This window comes from Sus scrofa, chromosome 3 (assembly GCF_054392235.1).
Source record: "Sus scrofa isolate SSC_HxYL_T2T_F1_AM1 chromosome 3, Sscrofa_HxYL_maternal_Yorkshire_Landrace_v2.0, whole genome shotgun sequence".
Classification (NCBI taxonomy): domain Eukaryota; kingdom Metazoa; phylum Chordata; class Mammalia; order Artiodactyla; family Suidae; genus Sus; species Sus scrofa.
The window spans coordinates 3,149,857-3,171,162 of NC_139385.1; the positions used below are offsets into that span (position 1 = coordinate 3,149,857).

Here is a 21,306-nt window from a genome sequence, read left to right on the forward strand (position 1 = left end):
GGGACAGTGGACGGTGCCCAGGAGCAGAAACTGAGCACATCACCTCAGGCAGCCTCGGCGGGGGGGCGGGGGGGGGACGAGGGGTTGTTGTTCATGGAGGCCTCGCAAGGCCCAGATGCCGACAGCGTTTGCCCACTGCATGGAAAAGGAGCCAAGGGGGGCGGTTTTAGAGAGGCCCTGTGATGCCATCGGGTGATGGCACACTGGCCGCAGGGAGAGTGGCGAGCAGAGCCCATGGATCCTGCTGATAAGTTGGCCTCCATTCGGTCCAGGTCTTTTGGGGGTTGGGGCGCACCCACAGCATATGGAGGTTCCCAGGCTAGGGGTCGCATCAGAGCTGCAGCTGCCGGTTTGCACCAGAGCCGCAGCCATGCCAGATCCCTGAACGCGTGTGTGCACAGACTTGTTGGAGCGCCAGCTCGTGCCCCCTGGGTGCAGATCCCGGGGTGGCATTGCAGCTCGTGTGCCGACCTTATGTTTAACTCTCTCGGGAACCGCCAGGCCTCGTTCACGTTTCTAACTGAGAGCATCCACAGTTTTGCGTTTCGTTCTTGGGGCCGTGCGTGTGCCCCTGGCCCCCAGGGTTCACCGTCTCCCTCTCGTCCTCGGTGTCCACGTGTCCAGTTCTCCGAGGTCGTTTTGACTTCTCACGCCGTCCTCCTGAGACCCGCCCCCCGCCCGCTTGGCTTCTCCTCCAACTGAATGGGCCCGTTTCCCATGCTGTCACTCAAGTTATTTCTGAAGCGTTACAGGCCCGGGGCCTGGGCTGACCCACCCGGCCGCAGCGACTTTGGCCTGATAGCCAGAGCCGTGTCACAGCCCCCTTCTGCATGTGTCCCCAGGTCCCCAGAGCAGAATGGCAGGGACAGGGGTGCAGGAACCTGCAAAGCACTCAGGGCTTCCCTGGCTGGTGGGGTCGCCATGCCCCCGACCCTGTTGCTCTCCTGCTGGGACAGGCCCTTTGCTCCCGAGGGCCCCATGAGTGGAGCAGTCAGAGGGTGTGGGCGGAATGGGACGCTCCCTGGGATGGTGACAGGGGATCGTGAGAGGTGGGGCTGGCATCAGGTTGGGCTGGTCCTGGAAGGGTTGGGGCCGCGTGAAAATACCTCCCAGGCAGCCAACAGGATGGGAAGTTCACAGACAGGGAGTAAAATCAGCAAGAGGCTGATCACCGGGCAGGACCAGAGGGCGGGCAGGCACCGGACCTGGCCTGGGCAGGTGCCCGCAAGAAGGGATGAGCTGTGCCCGAGGCGGGTCTCCCCACCTGAGGGCTGCCTGCCCGCTAGTCCCCAGGCCGCAGACCCTCTGGGGAAGGACTCCGGCGTCCCAGCCAGCAGTGGTGTCTTTGGTGTGCTTTAGGACAGAGGGGTCCGCCTGGGAGTGGGAGGGACTGAGTCCCGGGTCAGCTGTGGGCAAAGGGGGGACCCACATCTCTGAGGCACAGGTTGGGGGCATCCACGCATGACTCAGCTCGTCCCACATGGGTCGGGGTTGGGGGGATGCCGGGTGGCTGCACACGCCGTTAGTAGCAGCTCCCGCCCTGTGTGTCCAGCCGGCCCAGGATCCGCCTTTCCACAGGTGGGGGCCATCGGCGACGAGGAGGAGTGGGTCAGCCTCTACGAGGAGGAGAATGAGCCTGACACCCAGACGCTGGAGATCCCGAACCTCACGCCCTACACGCAGTACAGGTGAGGGCCGCGGGCAGGGATGCCACACACACACCCCCCCCACCAGCGAGGTGGCACCCAGCAGCAGGTTCTGTCTGCAGTGGCCGCCCCAGCCGTGCACTCGGACGTGAGAAGCTTCCAGGCAGCAGAGACAGCGGCCTCCAGGGGAGGATTTCACCCCACCGCCAGCTCAGCAGCATCCCTCCAGCAGCATTGCTGGTGGGCATTCGGCCGGCAGGCACAGCGGGTCTCTTGGGCTCAGTACCCAAGGCCTTGTGGTTGGAGACGCGAGGCTTTTCTTCACAAAACCCCACGACCTCCCGGGACTGGTAATGCGCCCTGTGCCCCCTCCAGCCCAGGAATCGGGGTCTCACCAATCAAGCGCTAAACGTGCTGCCCTTTAACCTTGGCTTCTTGATCCCGAAACGTATCCAGGCAGTAAATCTTTGGCCTTAACAAAGGGTAGTGTGGTCTGAGCTGTTAGACGCCGAAACTTCCCGTCAGACGGTGGAAGGAGGTGGCATTTCCAGTTACCACCAGATGTGCGGTGTGAAAATGTCACCGCTCTGCCAGAACGGATACATTTCATGAGATCTGGGAACAAAAGATGACTAATTCAGGGAGTAAAAGGTGAAATTACATCTTCGTGCAGATCATTTTTCCAGGACAATGCCCAAGTTGTTTTTCTTTAAAAAAAAGAAAAAGAAAAACCTGATGAGAGATGCTGTTTCACTTACCGTCACTTCAACATCCTTCCTAAGACGAAAGCAGATGAATTAAGATACACTCGTCTTTAGAGAATAACGTTGAATGTAAAACGAGCTTTGGGAGCCAGACCTTGCCATGGGAAATTAGTCTAAGCTTTATAGGTATTTCCAAGATCAGCACCTGCGGTGAGAGATCAGGGTCCCTGTCTTGAATGCACGTAAACGAAGGAAGGCTTGGTTGTAAAAATGTGAGCATCCTTGGGACGTTTCGCGGGTGTACCGATTCGGTTCAGATACTCGCACATCTCAGGGTAGAAGAGATGAAAGCCTGAGGACCCGACACAGACTTGAACAAACATCTCACTCCACCCTCGTCTTACAGGTGAGGGGACAGGCCAGTCGCCGATGGGGTTACAGTCCCAGGGTGTGGGTTCTGTGGCTCCTCTCCTGAACCCACAGAGAACGGGGCCCAGGGCACCCTTGGTCCTTCAGGGACGTTGGACTGTCCAGGCTGTCATCTAGGAGTGACACTCTTTTTTTTTTTTTTTCCTTGGTTTTTTTGCCTTTTCTAGAGCTACTTCCTATGGCATATGGAGGTTCCCAGGCTAGGGGTCGAATCGGAGCTGTAGCCACCGGCCTACGCCAGAGCCACAGCAACGCGGGATCCGAGCCGCGTCTGCGACCCACACCACAGTTCAGGGCAACGCCGGATCCTTAACCCACTGAGCAAGGCCAGGGACCGAACCCGCAACCACATGGTTCCTAGTCGGATTCGTTCACCACTGCGCCACGACGGGAACTCCCCTGGCAGTGACATTCTTACACTCCACTTCTGTGAAGCTCCCTGAGCTCGAATCCCTTGATCTCAGGTTAAGCTGGCACCGGCCAGCGGCCACTGAGGAGGTAACTTTCTGGCCCCAGGACCCCATCGAGGGACCCCTGGCTTGAGAAGTGGAACGTGTTGAGCTGCGGTTTGCCATTCTCCGGAGGCTTTGGGGGAAAGAGGCCGTAATTGTCAATCAGGCTGTTGGGGAAACCAGGTAGAGAGGGGGCGCCCTCGAGCAGCGGCCTCTAGGACGCAGGCAGAGCCCCACCCGCCCCGCCCCGGGCCCTCCGCGGCGTCGGCTTGTTCCTTTGTCCCCTCCCGCCCCGCCTCCTGCTGCGGGATCACTCGGGCGGGCGGTTCTGCCTGCAGGTTCCGGATGAGGCAGGTGAACGTCGTGGGTGCCAGTCCCTTCAGCCAGTCCTCCCGGGTCATCCAGACGCTGCAGGCGCCCCCAGATGTGGCCCCCACCAGCATCACCGTCCGCACTGCCAGCGAGACCAGCCTGCGTCTCCGCTGGGTGGTGAGTCGGGGGGCGGGAGGGGCGGCAGGGAGCCCGGGGCTCGGGACCGTCCTGCGTTTTGCGGTCAAAGTGGGTCTCATCACGAGACCCCCAAAGTGTCGACTTTCCAGCTGGTGTCGGAGCGGAGACCGGCCGGGGCTGTCCTGCTACCCCGTAGCGTGACTCTCTGGCTTCTTGGAACCGAGGGCTGTTCTCGGGGGAAGGAAAGCCGACGGTCCTGCAGGCTGGACCTGTTAAGCCCCTGAGCCCAGTCCCCGTGGACCCCAAACTGAGTATCCGTACGAGAGTCAGCTGGTTGGTGCCTTGGAATTTTTCCCCCCAAACTGAAGCCAAAACGTACGGAAAGAAACTACATCCAGCCGGTTCCTGAGAAGGTTTCATTTAATGAACAGCAGAAAAGTTCCGGGGAGAAATGGAGGGAGGGTTCTAAGAATATTCGTCCCCGGACTTGGCCTCTGAGTCGCTCCCACGTGCGGAGGCCCTTCCGGGTGCGGCTCCCAGACGCCAGCTCACCGCAGCCTCTGGTTCGCTTCCAGCCCCTGCCCGACTCCCGGTACAACGGCAACCCCGAGGCCGTGGGCTACAGGATCAAGTACTGGCGCCCGGGCCTCCAGGCCTCCGCGCTGGCCCACGTCATCAGCGACCGGCTGGAGCGGGAGTTCACCGTCGAGGGGCTGGAGGAGTGGACCGAGTACGAGCTGCAGATGCAGGCCTTCAACGCCATCGGGGCCGGGCCCTGGAGCGAGGCCGTGCGGGGCCGGACGCGGGAGTCAGGTGAGTGGGGGCCCGGCCCGCCCTGTGTCCCTGGGACCCGGAGCCCCGCCTCCAGGCCCCTGGTGGCCTCTGGCTGGCTCGTCACCCCCTGTGGCTGTGCTGACACTTTTCTAAGGGAGGAGTCGAGTCAGACGCGACAGTGAGTTAAGTCGAAGTGCGTGAGAGCCCGTGGCGCGGCTCTGAAGCGGATGAGGAGCGCTGCCAGGGACTCTGCCGGCGGCCAGACGTGCCTTTTTCGTGGTGGGGGGAAGGCGGCAATTCTCCCCCCCAAACCCCCCGCCCCATGAGGAAGACAAGGCGTGTGCAGAGGCTCTAAGGAGGGCTTTATGACGTGGGTGTTCAGGACTCCCCCCGACAAGGCCGCGTGCGGGGTGCTCAGTCTCCCCAGTGCAAAGCGTAGGCCTCGGGAGCTCAGCTCTTTAGCACATGGGCGGTTTCTCACCGTTTCGGCCCAAGACGGGCAGCCCTGCTGGGGGGTGGCTCCCGTCCACGTTGTGATGCAGGGACCCAGGCTCTGCTGTCAGCAGGATGAACCACGCGCTGGGTGCACCTGCCAGCAGGAAGACCCGGCAAAGGTGGGCGCCCACCTCTTAACCCCTGCGCAGAAACGGCTCCCGGGACCTGTGGCTGGCGGCTCAGTTGCAGGACCCTTCCTGGCGTGGTGCGAGTTGATAGAAGCACAACAAGGGGTGCTGTTGACACTCTTTAAGGACACACAGACTGGCCCTGTCCATCTAGTCTGACATAGCGGGGTTTCTCCTGGAAAGAAAGCCTGTCCCTGGCATCGTCACAGCCCGCGTGGCACATATGCGGCTGGGCTGTCACTCTAAACCCGTAGCCGCTGGAAGTCATGCTCCGAATTCCTTCCAGACCCCTGCCCAGAACGAGCGAGAGAAGGTAGGAAGTTTGACAGTGAGCTGGGAAGTGAGCATCTCCCCGCTCCCCCAGGAGATGCTGGTCCCTTCTAGGCATCCCTGTCCCTCTGACAGGGACACTGAGACGTCCGCTTGCCTTCGTGGTGTCTCCCTTGGGTGGAAATTCCGCAGCTTTCTGGTCTTACTTCCAGCCCGATTTCGCTGTTTCCTCAGAGGCTTCCTGAGCCCAGGTCAAGTCCTGTCTTCTCCGTGGGGACAGACTCAGAGAGGTCGCCACGGAAGCCTGTGTGGGACGGGGTGGGGGTAGGGGGGGAGAGGCGGCCACCACCCCCCAGTGGGGAGTCCTGGGAAAAGCCCGGGCCTCCCTACTCCCCCAGCAGAAGGCCCAGCTTCTGTCCCTGCGCTGAGACTGCTTCCCTAGAGCTGTCGTCATTTTAAATAACAAAGCTCATTAATTTTCTAAACATGAAAACCGCTTTGGGAGATGGCGTTAGCCTGCAGGGCGGCCTTGGTGGGCAATGCACGGGAGGACAGTTAGGAAGGCCCAGCGCTTGGAGGAAACGGCTAGTGAACCAAGCAGGAGGGCGAGGACCTGCCCATGAGGCTGGAGGTGGCCTTGGGGACACCAAGGTCAGGACTGCTGGGCGCGGGGGGTGCTGCCCCTAACCAGAGGCTGCTAGGAGCTCCAAAGAGGGACAGGAGACCCTTGGGGCAGTGTGCAGAGGACAGGGACGGGGAGAGAGCTAAGTGGGGCGTCAGGCAGGAAGGAAGCTGGAGCAAGGGGGGGCCAGCACTGAGCTCGCATCAGCCCTGACCCCCAGCTGTCCCTTTCTTACCCGATGGCAGCTGCGGTGCTGGTTGCACAGTAACAGCCAGAGGTGTGCAAAACTGCCTTCCTCAGCCCTCTCGGAGGCCCAGCCGGGGGTGGGGCCGGGGCAGGTACAGCAGGTGGTCTGCACGGGGCCACCCAGGGTGTCAGCCCAGAGTCACGTCCCGGGTGTCGGGATGGGAAGCAGCTGGGATGCCCTGGAGAAAGGTGTCTCTTCTCAGCCTATTTGGCTCATTCCCCAGTGCTCACCCGCGGTCCCAAAAGGCCTGAACCTGACGCCGCATCCTCAGGGCACAGGTGCGGCCCCTGGGGTCCACCTTGATGTCAGCCCCCGTCTAGGCACACCCTCCGAGCTGGCTTCTGCCGGGAGCAGGCGCATGTGTGACTCAGTTCCTTCCTGATCTTGTCTGGGGTGGACGTGGGGGTGTGGGCGGGGCGGCGTGCAGTCCCAGAGGCGAAGACGGTCCTCGGTGAGCACAGAGGACCCGGGACATGGGCTGAGCGCCACTGTGGAGCCTGAGCAGCAGCGCCCTGCATCCACAAGGACAGAGTTTAAAGGGCTTTGCAGCACGGCCGGGGCGGATCAGAGGCCTTCTCCCGGCTTCCTCTCTGCCCGTAGACTATTACGTTAGATCTAAAAGCCCAGGAGGCTCTGATGCTCCGCTTACGACTGTGTGATCACATGGATTTTTCTTTAAAAAGCTCTCATCTTCAGCTTCTGAATCTTTGTGATGAAGAAGAGAGCTTGAAAAATCCTGAGGGGCAGCTCTAACCCCAAGGATAGGCGGTTAGTATTAAATATTCACGTGCTTACATCTTTTATAATATTCTAGATGCGTTTTGTAATAGTATTTTTAAACTTCCGCTGTAACTATCTAGAAATGATGGATTCAGTAGAGATTTCTGACATTTGAAGAAGACTGACATGCTCGTAAGAAGGACAGAGCAATCCCCAGAGGTCCGTGGCATAAACAGCGGTGGGTGCTGGCGGTGGGCTGGATCCCCTGGGAGTTGGGATGTCCATTCAGGCCCAGGAGATTCAGCCTTAGTCGCTGCAAGGCAGGGAGTCACACCAAGACCCCTGCTTAAAAACACAGCTCTTGGAAGGGGAGGTCAAAAATGGTTACCCCAGGAATTTGCCCACCTATCCACCTGTTTGGAAAAAAAAAAAAGGGACAGGTTTGTGACTGACTCAGGTTTGGGATCTGAGTTTGCTCTATATGATCGGTCCCCCAACTCCCAGAAGAGAAATTAATGTAAAACTTGGTTCCAGGCACCAAAGTATGAGCAACAACACCAAAAAAAAAAAAAGGAACGGACAAATTGGACTCCATCCAAATGAAACCATTGGTGCTTCCAAGAATGCCATAAAGAACATTGAAAAGATCCCCAAATGGCAGAAAATATTTGCAACTTGTATATCTGATGAGAGACCGGTATCCAGAATGTATATTCGGAAAGTCTTTCGATGCCACAAGGGAGCGACAACCCAGTGACAATGGGACGAAGGGTCTGCATAGACGTGTCTCCAGAGAAGACATACCCTTGGCCAGGGGGGCACGTGACAGGATGCCCGGCATCAGTGGCCGTCGGGGAAGTGAAAGTTAAAACCTCCGCGAGGTACCCCTTCTCAGCCCTAAGACGGCTAGAATCAAATGTAAAAGCAAGATGGAAAAAAAAAAAAAAAAAGGAAAGAAAGAAAAAAGACAGCCAATCGCAAGTGCTGGTGAGGATGTGGAGAAAAGGAAGCTTCTGCATTGCTGGTGGGATTAGAACAGGGCAGCCGCTCTGGGCTTCCTCGGAGGGTTAAATGTGCAGATGCCCCGTGACCCAGCATTTCCACTCCTAGATGTGTGCCCAAGGGAACTGAAGACCTGTGTCAGCACAAAAACCCCAAGTATGTTCACAGCAGTGTTACCGATCATGGCTAAAGTGGAAAAAATCAAATGCCCAGTGATTGAAGAACGGATAAATGCAATGTGGTATATTCATACAGTGGAATATAACTCAGCAGTAAAAAGGAATGGAATTCTTCTTTTAAGACTTTTTTTCCATTATAGTTGATTTACAATGTTCTGTCAATTTCTGCTGTACAGAAAAGTGACTCAGTCTTACATACATTTTTTCTCACATTATCCTCCATCCTGCTCCATCACAAGTGACTAGATAGAGTTCCCTGTGCGATACAGCAGGATCTCACTGCTTTTCCACTCCAAATGCAGTAGTTTGCATCTTTTAACCCCAGACTCCCAGTCCATCCCCGGAATGGAATTCTGACACATGCTGTAGCACAGACGAACCTTGAAAACATCAGGGAAAGAAGCCAGACGCAGAACACCGCCTACTGTATGATTCTGTTCGTATGGAATGTCGAGAAGAGGCAAATCTAGAAACAGAAAGTAGGTCTGTGGTTGCACAGGTGGGAGAGGAGGTTTGGGAGGAATGGGGAGTGACTGGTCATAGGTAGGGGCTTCCTTGGGGAGAGGAAAAATGTCCTAAAGCCACTGTGATAAAGACTACGCGACTCTGGGAGTTCCTGTCATGGCTCAGTGGTTAACGAATCTCACTAGGAACCATGAGGTTGCAGGTTCGATCCCTGGCCTCGCTCAGTGGGTTAAGGATCCGGTGTTGCCGTGAGCTGTGGTGTAGGTCGCAGATGTGGCTCAGATCCCACGTTGCTGTGGTTGTGATGGAGGCTGGTGGCTACATCTCTGATTCGACCCCTAGCTTGGGAGCCTCCATATGCCGCAGGTGCAGCCCTAGAAAAGACAAAAAAATAAAAATCAAAAAAAGTTTTTTTAATTAAAAAAAAAAGACTGCGTGACTCTGTGAACACAGGTCTTCCTTGACTTACAGCGACATCATGTCCCGATAAACCCACCCTAAGATGCAAATGTCATCAGTCGAAAAGGCATCCAACATCCGAGCTCAGCCTCGTCCGCGTAGAGTAGGCAGGATACTCACACCACCCTGCGGTTGGGCGGAATCGCCAAACACAAAGCCTGTGTGAGAAGCAGGCGTTGGAGCTCTGCTGCAATGGAGTGAATCCTGTGCTGAACGTGCTGAGCGGAGTGGTCGCAGCCTATCAGTGACTCACCCTCGTGATGGCGGGGCTGACGCGGAGCTGCCGCCCCTGCCGCTGCCCAGCGTCACCGGAGAGTCGCTCGCTGGGAAAAGATCAGAACTTAAAATTTGAAGTACAGTTTCTACGGAATGCTTATGGCTTTCATGCCACCATAAAGTCAAAAAATCGTTAGTCAAACTAAGTTGGGGACTGTGTATGTTAAACACCAGAGCGTACCCTTTAAACATGTGACTTGCGTGCCATAGTAAGTGTATCTCAAAAAAAAAAAAGCTTTAATTATTATTATTATTATTATTTTTTGTCTTTTTGCCTTTTCTAGGGCTGCATCTGTGGCATGTGGAGATTCCCAGGCTAGGGGTCGAATCAGAGCTGTAGCCACCGGCCTACACCGCAGCCACAGCAACACGGGATCCGAGCCGCGTCTGCAACCTACACCCCAGCTCATGGCAACGCCAGATCCTTAACCCACTGAGTGAGGCCAGGGATCAAACCCCAAACCTCATGGTTCCTAGTCGGATTTGTAACTACTGAGCCAAGACAGGAACTCCAAACTATTATTATTATTATTATTATTATTATTTGTCTTTTTGCCTTTTCTTGGGCCGCATCCGCGGCATATGGAGGTTCCCAGGCCAGGGGTCGAATCGGAGCTCTGGCTGCCCGCCTACACCACAGCCACAGCAACATGGTTTTTTTTTTTGTTTGTTTGTTTTTTAACCCAGAAGCTCAGCTATCCCTGGATTAAGTTTGTGCAGATAAAATGTCATTCAAATAAGTATGGTCCAGAGATTGTACACTTTGCACATCATGAGAGTGTCCTCATTGGCCAGAGGGTAACAGTGATCAGATCCTCCTGCAATATTACCTATGAAACCCCCACAAAGGATTTTCCCGTCCTCCAAAAACACAACAAAACGAAAGGACAAAAAAAAAAAAAAAAAGAAAAAAGAAAAAAGAAATCTGATAACAGGCCAGCCTTTCGGGACAGCCAGTGAAGCCAGCACAGCTCCTCCCTGGACAGAGCCAAACCATCCCGAATAATACCAAGGCTCGCTAGAGATGAACTCACACTTTTCACACACCCAGGAAATCATCTGCCGTGAGTAAGAATGAGGAAGGAGGGAGGGGAGAAAAGAGAGAATGAGAGCAGAGGGCTCCAATTACCTTAAAAATAACGCTCATCTGCAAGAGAATCTGTAAGCAGAATCTGTAATCTCTAATCTTCTTATCGAAGATTTCCAGTAGCAAGACAAATGAGTTCTGAATCATCTTATGTACAGCAGAGTGATGATCGTTAAGGACACTGTCTTACACGCTTGAAAGTTGGGAGGAGTGGAATCACTGTGTTGGACAACAGAAGCCAGGATCATTATCGTCCTGTCAAAAAGTCTATACTTCAGTAAAAAAGAGAGTGGCTAAGAGAGCACGTCTTCGGTGTTGTTACCACAAAAAAGAAAGAAACAGTAGTCACGTGACCTGATGGAGGTGTTTGCTCACCCTCTGGCAATAATCGTCTTGCAGGACGTGAGCTTAAGACGTGCGACCTGGATGGCGTGCACCTTAATCGTACGCAGTGGTTTATAAAAATCGTACCTCCGTACGGCTGGAAATAAATACTGAAGTCTTTATTAAAAGAAAGCATTAAACCTTTAAGAAGAGATTGGTACCATTTTTAAGCAGGTATTTTTTTAAGAGAAGCACAAGACACAATCATTGCATAAAACGCTATGGTTGAGGTGAAAAGGAAGTTAGACACAGCTGAAGAGAGAATTGCCAAACTGGAAACTGAATGTCAGTTTTAAAAAAACAACAACAACCCAAAACACAGTGCAAAGACATGAACGTATGGTAGAGAGGTTAAAAGACAAAGAATAGAATGAGAAGGTCCAACCTATATTTAATGAGACTCAGAAGGGATAGGGGAGGAAATGCGAGTGAGGAGATTTGTGGAGATTATGGCTGAGAACTTCCAAAGCTGATACACATTCTGTATCAGACGGAAGCCCTGAATCCTGAACAGCATGAGCACAAACAAGTCCACGCCAAAATGCATTGCCCCGCAACGGCCAAATAACCAAAGCCAAAGAGAAAAACCTTAAAAACATCTGGAGAGAAGGCGTCTTACCTACAAAGACCATTTGAAGCCAACTTCGCAAGAACGGAGGCCAGAAGACAAGGGAATAATCTCAAAGAAGCTGAAAGAAGATAACTGTCAACCTCAACTTGTGCTCCTCGCGACATTTTTCAAGGCTTTTTGTCTGGAAAACAATGAACTAAATGTTATGTAAAGATGAAGGAAACAGTTAAAAATGGACAGCAGTATTTTTTGCTAAGTTTTCAAAGAATACTCTTAAAAAACAAGTAAATCAATGGGGAAAATGCTGCATCAAGACTATATTTTTGTAAAAAAACCTTTCCAGCTGCTGAAACGCTGTCTTGACGAGGTCGGGGGGTGGAGAGGCTGTCCCTCGGTGTGTAAACTCACTCCTGTGTTTTCTCCCAACTCTGCTGCCCTCAAACACGCCTGGATCATCTCTTACCCCGTGACTCTGCGGAGACTTTCTTGAGCAGTGTTGCTATTTGAGGTATAGGTTTTGCAGGTGTTTTTGTCTTGGTTCACAAACGTGTGCACGTGTGGCCAGGGGAGAGCCGGGTGCAGCCCAGCAGAGCTACGTGGACGGGCTTCACTGTGGACCCATCTTTCATTGTCCAGTTTTGGAAAAGCTTCTGATCGCAAGTCGGAATTGCTCTTGCAATGTGCACTTTGCTTTGTCAGCTCTCCTTTCCTGAGGGTTAGGGTTTACAGCAACTTATTTTTAGTTTTTAATTGAATGTTAATTCGTGAGAACTTTTGGCTCAACATGTGTCTCTTGGAGAAGAAGAGAAGAGTTTTGGTTCTGCGTGTGTTTTCATCACAAATTCGTAAGAGGGGACGTTCCCGCCATGGCGCAATGGAAATGAGCCTGACGAGTATCTGTGAGGATGGAGGTTGGATCCCTGGCCTTGCTCAGTAGGTTAAGGATGCGGTGTTGCCGTGAGCTGCGGTGTAGGTCGCAGACATGGCTCGGATCTGGCGTTGCTGTGGCTGTGGTGTCGGCTGGCAGCTACAGCTCCAATTAGACCTCTAGCCTGGGAACCTCCATATGCTGCGGGTGTGGCCCTAAAAAGACCAAAAAGTAAAAACAAAAAATAAAGCTAAATCGATAGGAGGGTTATTGATCTTCATTTCAGTCTATGGATGAGTCAGGCTTCAATGTTTTTAATGCCGGAAGAGTGGGGCCCCCAGGACCCCTCTTGGGCTGCTCTCCCCTCGAGGATGCTGGCCGCATCCGTCCCCTCCACCCGGGGCTGGTCCCAGGGGAGCTTCCAGAAGCTCCTGCTGCGGGAAGCTGCTCACCTCTGACCACTGGCCTCTCCCCTCAGCGGCAGTTTTGATGTCTCGCCTCCCCTGGTCCCGCTGAGGATGGACAGGTGCCCTCCCCGCCAGAGAATCTCCATCCGCACCTTCAGAGAACTGGTCCTGCTGAGCGAGGCTCAGCGTTGGGCGAAGAGGGCGACGGCGCTCCACGGGCCCAGTGGCGGAGTGCCACCATTGGGGACGACGAGGGATGGCAGAGAGTGGGGGCGAGGGAACTGCTGACCTGACTGTGGGTACAGCGTCACCTCCGCGAGGAAGCCGGCTATTGGTGCTTCGAGGTGGCTCGGCGTGGACACGCTGCCACCAGCGATGGAGCAGGACACCGTGAACCACGCTGAGGGGCAGCTTCCAGTTTTGAAGTGCGATCGAGCTGGGTTCCTGACATCCTGTGAGATGAAGGGCAAATGAGGCCTCAAAATCAGAGGGGCTACGTGGGGAGCAGGTGCAAACAGAGCAGAAAAAAATCCTATAGCGGAGAGAGTAAGCGAGAGAAGACGCAGTTTAAACAGTATGGTTTTTAATGAAAGGGGCGTTCCTAGGACTGTCTCAGAACACAAGATGTCACGTTGGAAAGGTGTCGACTCCCTCACAGGAGGCAATGGGGAAGGCTGTTCTTCCAAATTTTAAAAACACAGACGCTCTGTAGCTAAATGGCAGGTTTTGTCCTGGTCGGACTCGAATCAGCTGAAATTTTCATCCGAGCGCTGGCGTTTGCCTGCCGGTCTCCTCGCCAGGAACCAGCGGTGTGCTAGGCGCCCACCTGAGTTGCTGCAGCCACCGCGTTGTCATCATTCTCTGGGCGCATGAGTGGCGCTCCAGCACCTGGACGCACATGTCACCGCATCTCAGAAGATCAGCTACCACCTGTCATTCTACAGTGAGAATTGGGCGCTTATGGTTTCAAAGACTGACCCGCCCGAAACACTTAAGGACTGAGAGGCGGACCGGTTGTGTTGTTAGGACGGTGGCCTCTCTGTACAGGCAGGGCCAGGGCTTTTAGGACGTGCCATTCATGTCTTGGGCACACAGGATCTTCTCTGCTCTTGTCTTACTCTTTTTTTTTTTCCCATTAGAGCTGGTTTACAGTGTTCTGTCACTTTTCACTGTACAGCGAGGTGACCCAGTCACACATACAAATACACATCTTTTTTCTCACATGATCATGCTCCAGTATAAGTGACCAGACACAGTTCCCAGTGTTACACAGCAGGATCTCATTGCTTATCCATTCCAAAGGCAATAGTCTGCATCTATGAACCCCAAGTTTCCAATCCATCCCACTCCCTCCTCCTCCCCGTCCCCCTTGGCAACTGCAAGTTTATTCTCCAAGTCTATGAGTTTCTTTTCTGTGGAAAGGTTCATTTGTGCCATATATCAGATTCCAGATATAAGTGATATCATATGGTATTTGTGTTTCTCTTTCTGACTTACTTCACTCAGTAGGAGAGTCTCTCGTTCCATCCATGTTGCTGCAGATGTCCTTTTTTATGGCTGAGTAGTATTCCATTGTGTATATATACCACATCTTCCTAATCCAATCATCTGTCAATGGACATTTAGGTTGTTTCCATGTCTTGGCTCTTGTGAATGGTCTTATTCTAGATAAAGCCAGGAAAGGAAGTTGGAAGCATGATAGTTTTACCTTCTCTTTGAACAGTAGTAACTCCTTTATTTCACAGTCGATTCAGGGAGCCAGTTTATCACTCACTGTTTTATTAAATAAGCATCCGTGTAAGCCGTGTCCTGGAAACAGCTTTGGAAGTTACAGCACCCGGTAGGGACCACTGAGTGATGCCGTGGGTGCCGCCACCAGAAGGCACCAGGGACACAGGGTGGTGTGTGTGGCAGGTGTGCTTCCCTTCGGGTGCTGAGTTAACTTGAAACTATCCAGATCCTTGCCCTGTGACGCCCACCTGCTCAAATAAATTGTTATTTTGTTGACCGGCTTAACTATGGGGCGAGTGGCTCTCAGCAGACACATCTGGGAAGAAGAAGTTTAGGGACCAGATGCGCGCCGACCTGCACCGTCTCTGCAGAAGCGTAGAGGGGGCCCTGTGCTTGGACCCCAGCAGGCACGCACAGCCCATGTCTCTGTTTTGTGGGCACGTCGCCCACCTGGAGTGGCAGCCTGTCTGGCGCCTACGTTCTGAGGTCGGTCGTCCTAGCAGGTGGAGGGATGGGAAGCTGCTGCCTCTGGGTTGTCGAGGCCAGAGGGCCACACTTTCTGGGGGCTGGCAGCCCTCCTAGGATGCCCCAATGGCTCTCCTCTGGGGACAGGAGGTGACAGAGGTGGCTGAGTCCCCGTGAGTTCTGTCAGCAGCTTGCCTGTGACGCTGGGCCTGCGCTGGGCCTCTCTCCCCCTCCGCCTCCCCCCTACCCCTTGGGGGCCTGATGGGGTCAAGCTTGCAAACAACTAACGGCAGCTGTTCCAGGACCAGCCTGAACCCCGGCACTTCTTTCTCGAAGACGATATCTGTTTTCTGGGGCCGCCATAGCAAAGTACCCCGAGCTGGTGGCTTGAAACCACAGACACGTGTCCACTTGGGGTGCTGGGGGCCGGAAGGTGGAGGCCGAGGTGTCAGCAGAGCCACCTCTGGAGGCGCTGGGAGGGTCTGTCCCCCCCTCCCTCCCAGCTTCTGGGAGCTTCTGGGCTGTGGCCGCCTAAGTCCAGTCCTGCCAGGATGCCCCCTCCATGGACGAGGACGCCAGTCCTGCTGGACTAGTGCCCCCCCCACCCTGGTGAGCTCCTCTTCTCCAGTGACATCTGCAACCACCCTGTTTCCAAATAAAGCCACATCCTGGGCGCTGGGGATCAGGACTCCGATAGAAGTAGGCGGGATACAATTCAAAGACCACATGGCTGTTTTGCAGGAGATCTAGGAACCACGGGCCTGGGGAGGGGGGTGGCAGTGTTGTGCAAACACACATTACATCTGTATTCAGAGAAACTGACCGGCAGAGTCACCTTCACGGCAGCTGTGCCACGAGGAGGCAGTGCTTGTGCGAGTGAATGAGTGAGCGAATGAATGAAGGAGTGAGCGAATGAATGAAGGAGTGGATGAAGGAATGAGTGGGTGAATGAATGAAGGAGCGCGTGCGTGGATGGGCGCCTGCGTGGGGGACGCGTGCCCACCTGGCGGTAGGAAGGCACACGGGCCGCGAGGGCGCTCAGAAGCCCTCCCCTCCCTCCTATAACCACCGCCCCCTCTGCCCGCCCGCCCCGTCGCACAAGGCCGTGTGTGGAGACGGTGAACGGGCGTGTGAGGGCAGGGTTCCCGGGTGAGAGGAAAGTCGCCGTCCTCCCGAGTTAAGCTAAGAATCCGACGGAGCGCACTTTCTCGGGGGCGGGCGCGGGTGCACTGCGATGCTAAACCCGCAGGATTCCTGGCCGTCCTGCTCGTGGTGAAGAGACTGCCGTTTCTGTGACGCCCCTGCCGGTTTAATCGGATCGCTGCAAAAGGCTCCGGAGGCATCGCTGTTTCCAGGACAGCTTGATCCCGTGGTTGAAAATTAGACGTTTATCTGCAGAGGCCCGCACACCTCCTGTCCCATCCGTTTAACTCCTTCTTTGCAGTTCCATCCGCTGCTCCTGAAAACGTCTCGGCCGAGGCTGTCAGCTCCACCCAGATTTTGCTGACGTGGGCGTCGGTGCCTGAGCAGGACCAGAACGGGCTCATCCTGGGCTACAAGGTAGGCGCTGAGGTGACCTTGCTCAGCCGATGCTGCGAGCGTCGCTTGCTGTCACCTGTCTCCCCCAGCCCGTAAGCTCAGGTGTCCTGATCGCCCATCACCCGTCTCATGGAAGCGCCACCGCAGCCTGGGGACGAGGCACAGGGAGAGGCTCTAACACAGACCAGCGAGCCCTGGCACCCTGAGCTGGTTTCCTTGCGGGTGAAGCTGGCGGCAGCGACCCCCTCCCAGGGCTGGTGGGAGAAGTGGGTCATTTCTCGAGGACATGTCATCAGAGAGTTGCGTGTGTGTCTGCAGTGTCCCCACCATCCTGGTCCGACCGGGACGTGCCCGTGAGGGAGGGACACCCCCCAGCCTCTCCGGGAGCCGCCTCTGGGTTTAGACTCTTAGAAACCTGCCCGTTTCTGTTCCGTCGCCTCCCCCGAGAGCAGCATGGATGTTCCTGGGTGTGACCGGCGGGGCCACGCTGTTCCCACGCGCTGCTGCCCTCTCTGTGCTTTTCCTGTTCTCTGCTCCCCCATCTGTTCCCATGTGTCCCCCTGCCCCCCGCATTGCAGTCACCCCCTTCTGGCCCCTTAGACACGGGATCCCACGGGGTGGGTCTCGGGGGGGAGAAAACACGTCTTCGAGGCTGGAGCCCAGACTCCCAGGAAGCGGGGCTAGCAGGTGGCGCTTTTGCAGGAGCAAATGTCTCTGTGTTCACGTCGTGCCCTCGTCTCAGTCGGGCACCTGAAACCCTGTAGATTATCGGGCAGCATCTGGCTCACCGAGCACGGGCAGGGCTGGGTCATAACTACCTCCTCGCTGGAGGACGGCTGCGCCCCCTCCGTCCTTCCCCAGATGCCACCGGATCGGATTTCGGTCCCCGAGCCCTCGACACGGCTGCCCCGGGGAGGGCCCTGGCCACCTGGTCCTGCTGGGGGTGGCTCTGTCCCCGGCCGCCAAGGCCCGCCTAGCACACCGCATCCTCCTGACCGCGCCCTTGTGTGTTGACGCACAGATCCTGTTCCGGGCCAAAGACCTGGATCCCGAGCCCAGGAGCCACGTGGTGCGAGGGAACGGCACGCAGTCGGCGCTGCTGGCGGGCCTGGGCAAGTTCGTGCTGTACGAGCTCCGGGTGCTGGCCTTCACCCGCATCGGCAACGGCGTCCCCAGCTCGCCCCCCATCCTGGAGCGGACCCGAGACGACGGTGCGTGGGGCTCTCCCAGCCTGGCCGGCGTGACCCCAACCATTTGCATGCTGTCGCTTTTAACTTCATTTTCGCAACACTTTTCCCCCTTGTTTCAGCAGCAGGAAACAAAACAAAGCTGTTGGAGGCCCAGTTCAGCCAGCGTGAGGTTTCCAGCCTAATTATGAGCCTGAGCAGGATTTCAGTGGAGCCCTGCCGCGGGCCGCGTGGTAAAGGCCGGGTGGCAGCGCCTGGGAATAGAGGGCCACTCCTGTGGTGTCGGCTCAAGCCTGGCTGGAAACCCCACTCCGACCCTGGGCCCCATTCTTGGATCTCTGGGTGCTGCTGGCCCTCTTGTGCAGAGTAAGAGATCCTCAGCCGTTCCCGGGGTTCAGCGCCTTTGACAGGCTCCCAGGGCCCAGGCCTGGGTTCTTGGCCAGCAGAACAAGTGCATCTTGATGGCATTTTTCCATGCAAGTCTAGGTAACAGGAAGTTATGTTTCGCCACCTTGCATTGTCAGATGCGTAAAGGTTAGCTCCTTTGTCTGGTTTTTATTAAATATACCATGATAAATATTCGGGGGGGGCAGTGATCTCCCCCCAAAAGCCCCACCTCAGGCGTCCGAAGCAGCTGACGAAAACATATTTTCTTAAGCATCTTTTCCGAAGTGATGGAATTAGCCCCTGAAAGCACCTGACCTCGGAGTTGAAACCTCTCTCCATTTCGCTGGGAGACGGTGGCATGGCAGGGCTTCCCCCCGGTCAGAGGAGGGGCTGTCTCGAACTCAGTCCCCCCAGAGGGCTGGTTTCAGGGTAGCTGGGGTCTGGGAGAGAACGTGGGGCCACAAAGGTCGTGTCTTTGCAAAACCGTACGGTGTGCGAGGGTCACACGGATGAAAAACAGAGGCGTTTTAGTAACCCTTCCTCGCGCTCAATCTGTCCTGTTTCTACCCAAAGTGGAGCCTGGCCGTCATGGGACGAGTTCTCCCCTTCTCTTTCCATTCTGATATGAACGTGTCTCTCCTTCCCCGCACGTCATCGTGAGGCAGGGGTCAGCCCTGGGGACGGTGAGGGAGCAGGTGCCGCGGGACTGGAAGACCTCAGAGTTTCTTGTGTGCGAAGTGCTCCTGATACATGAGCCTGGGGCCTCTTTGCCTTCATTTCACCCGAACCCTTGGGTCATGACGTGTTTATAATTTAAAATACAGTTCTCGACTGAATAGCTAGAGGCAGAATTCAGCAGCCCTGGAATGACGAACACGCATCATTTTCTTTCTGTGTTGATTGTTCCATGGCCGTCCCCTCCTACCTGGGAATCAGTCAGTTACTAAGGCCCAACCAGAAGTTCCCACGCTGGCCACGGAGCTACTCGCCTGTCCGTTTAAGGGCATGTGTTTTACGAGGGCTGCGACCCTGTTGTTCCGTGGTGCCGCCATCCTCAACAGCTTTTTGACTCGCTGGTGCACCGACCACGTCGCAGAACTGTCATGTGCATTTGGGGACATGAATTCTTAATCTTTGGGGACACTGCAGGTGAGGGGTCGTGTGCCTAAGAGAAAGAGCATTCACGGTAACCATGGTATTAGGGAGAGACCCTGGGCCACCTTGTTTATGGGACACCTCCTTTCTGGATGTCCAGCCCAGGGACCTCAGGTTGGCAAACCCTTGACTTTGACCTGATGTCCCCTCCATGACGCCATCAGCACCTGGGTTGGCCAGCTCTCCGTGACAGTCACAGGACGCCCCGCGCAGTGTGTGAGCTCTCCAAGCGTGGGCAGCCAGCGAGCTGGAGTCAGACTGAGGTGTTGCCTCGAAGTCATTTATTAGGGAGACACCCAGGTTCCAAAAGTCATTTTCCCAGGTGGTGTCATCGGCAGCCGTGACAGTCCCCGCCGGCCTGCCATGTGCCCGGGTGGCAGCGCGGCGACGGCGCCTGGGTCACACGTCTTTCTTCCCCTCCAGCCCCAGGCCCCCCGGTGAGGCTGGTGTTCCCGGAAGTGAGGCTGACGTCCGTACGCATCGTGTGGCAGCCGCCGGAGGAGCCCAACGGTATCATCCTGGGTAAGGAGCCGCTGGAGGGCCCGGCCCCCCCCGGGGCGGGGTTGGGGTGGGGGGATTGGGTTGATTGCATCTGGGCTCATTAGCTGCCCAAGAGGTTGAAAAAAAATCCCTGCCTGCAGCAGCCTGGCACTTTCTGAACGGAGACGCTGCGACCCTCTGTTTCTGCACTGACCTGTCTCTGCAGGATGAGGTTCAGGCCACGCGAGCCCCGAGCTCAGCCCCCCGAGTCTGACCTCCCCTGCGCCCTGAGATAACCCAGCGATTGTGATGTGCATTTGGGAAGCAGTGGGCTGGTTTTTCACACCGGATTCACCCCTGGGCTTTGCTCAGGTCCTGGCAAGGCTCTCCTCCTGCGGCAGGGCCTAGGCCCAGTGCTCTGCGGGAGCTTCCCCAGTGACCGTGTGCTTAGGGCCCAGGGACGCAGTTGTGACTTCTCCTGCAGAGGCCAGCTCCGATTACTTTCTTTTTTTTCTTTTTAGGGCCACCCCTGCAGCATATGGAGGTTCCCAGGCTAGGGGTCGAATGGGAGCTGCAGCTGCCAGCCTACACCACAACCACAGCAACGCAGGATCTGAGCCGCACGTGCAACCTACACCACAGCTCAGGGCAAGGCCAGATCCTTGACCCACAGAGCGAGGCCGGGGATCGACCCCGCAACCTCATGGTTCCTAGTTGGATTCGTTGCCGGTGCACCACGACAGGAACTCCCAGCTCCGATACCATTGACGAAAAGCCTTCATTTGTCCTAGTTCCCCAAAGGCAGCAAATCCTACCCGAGAAAGTCGGCGGTCCCTTTGTTCACCCCGTCCCTGTGACGCAGCAAGGGCTTGGCTGTGCCAGGCCCCGGGCGCAGGGTGGGAGCTGAGTGAGCCAGCTGTGCCCATGCTGGAGGGAGAGACCAGTCATAGCAGCACGTGATGGGGGCTGTGCTAGAGGGTCCCCGAGATGCCCTGCAGGCGCCCCCGCCCCCCCGCCCTGGGCCAGGGCTTGCTGGGGAGGGGGGTGGAAGGTTATTTGGGGGTGGAATCTCGAGGATAAGCGTTAGCAAACCAAAACTTGGGTCACTCGCCCGCACGCAGTAAAGCCAACTCATGACCTGGTTGCGGGGAAGGACAGGGTGGCGTTCACTGCAGGCGCCCCGCGAGGGGTCTGGACAGCTGGTGCTCACGACTCTGGAGCCCCCCACCCCCGAGGGCAGAGGAGAGGCATTTTTAAAGGCTGGTGAGGGGGGTGGGGCCGGGGTCTGTGTTGCGCGTGTGCACAGCTCCCTGATTGGCTGCTGAGCCCCCAGGGCCGTGTCCTGGGGTGGACATCGCCAGCCCTCAGCTCCGGAGGGTCTGGGGCTGACGTGCGCCTGGTCGTCAGGTGGTTCACATCTTCTGCTTTGTGGGGGTTTTAGCATCTGTAATTCAACAAGCCGTGTCGGAGACAACCCGAGACTGTTACCTGAGTTCTCCAGAGAGGAGCTATAGCAGAGGCCCGGGGGACCCCACTGGTGGCACGAGTGGTTTCCAAGGCCTGGAACCGAACTCAAGGCTCCCCTTGGCCTGTGGGAGCGCAGACACGTCCCAGAGGGAGACGTGGGCTGGGCCAGGCTGCGAACCGCCAGCCCGGCCCTCCCGGAGCAGGCGCTAAAGGCCAGGTGCCGGGCAGGCGTTTTCTCCAGGCCCGGCCGACACTGAACT

The 21,306-nt window shown here is 56.1% G+C and overlaps 1 protein-coding gene across 7 annotated transcripts in view; it reads left to right on the forward strand.

Annotated features, from left to right (window-relative positions):
• Positions 1-21,306, forward strand: part of SDK1 (sidekick cell adhesion molecule 1) — an 823,726-nt gene that overhangs the window by 711,419 nt on the left and 91,001 nt on the right. For all 7 annotated transcript variants that reach the window (XM_085016314.1, XM_085016312.1, XM_085016308.1 and 4 more), the window contains exons 23-28: positions 1,579-1,688; positions 3,570-3,720; positions 4,257-4,494; positions 16,276-16,391; positions 17,392-17,581; positions 19,523-19,621. In XM_085016314.1, coding sequence (XP_084872440.1) covers positions 1,579-1,688; positions 3,570-3,720; positions 4,257-4,494; positions 16,276-16,391; positions 17,392-17,581; positions 19,523-19,621 — 904 coding nt within the window. The remainder of the gene's footprint in view (positions 1-1,578; positions 1,689-3,569; positions 3,721-4,256; positions 4,495-16,275; positions 16,392-17,391; positions 17,582-19,522; positions 19,622-21,306) is intronic.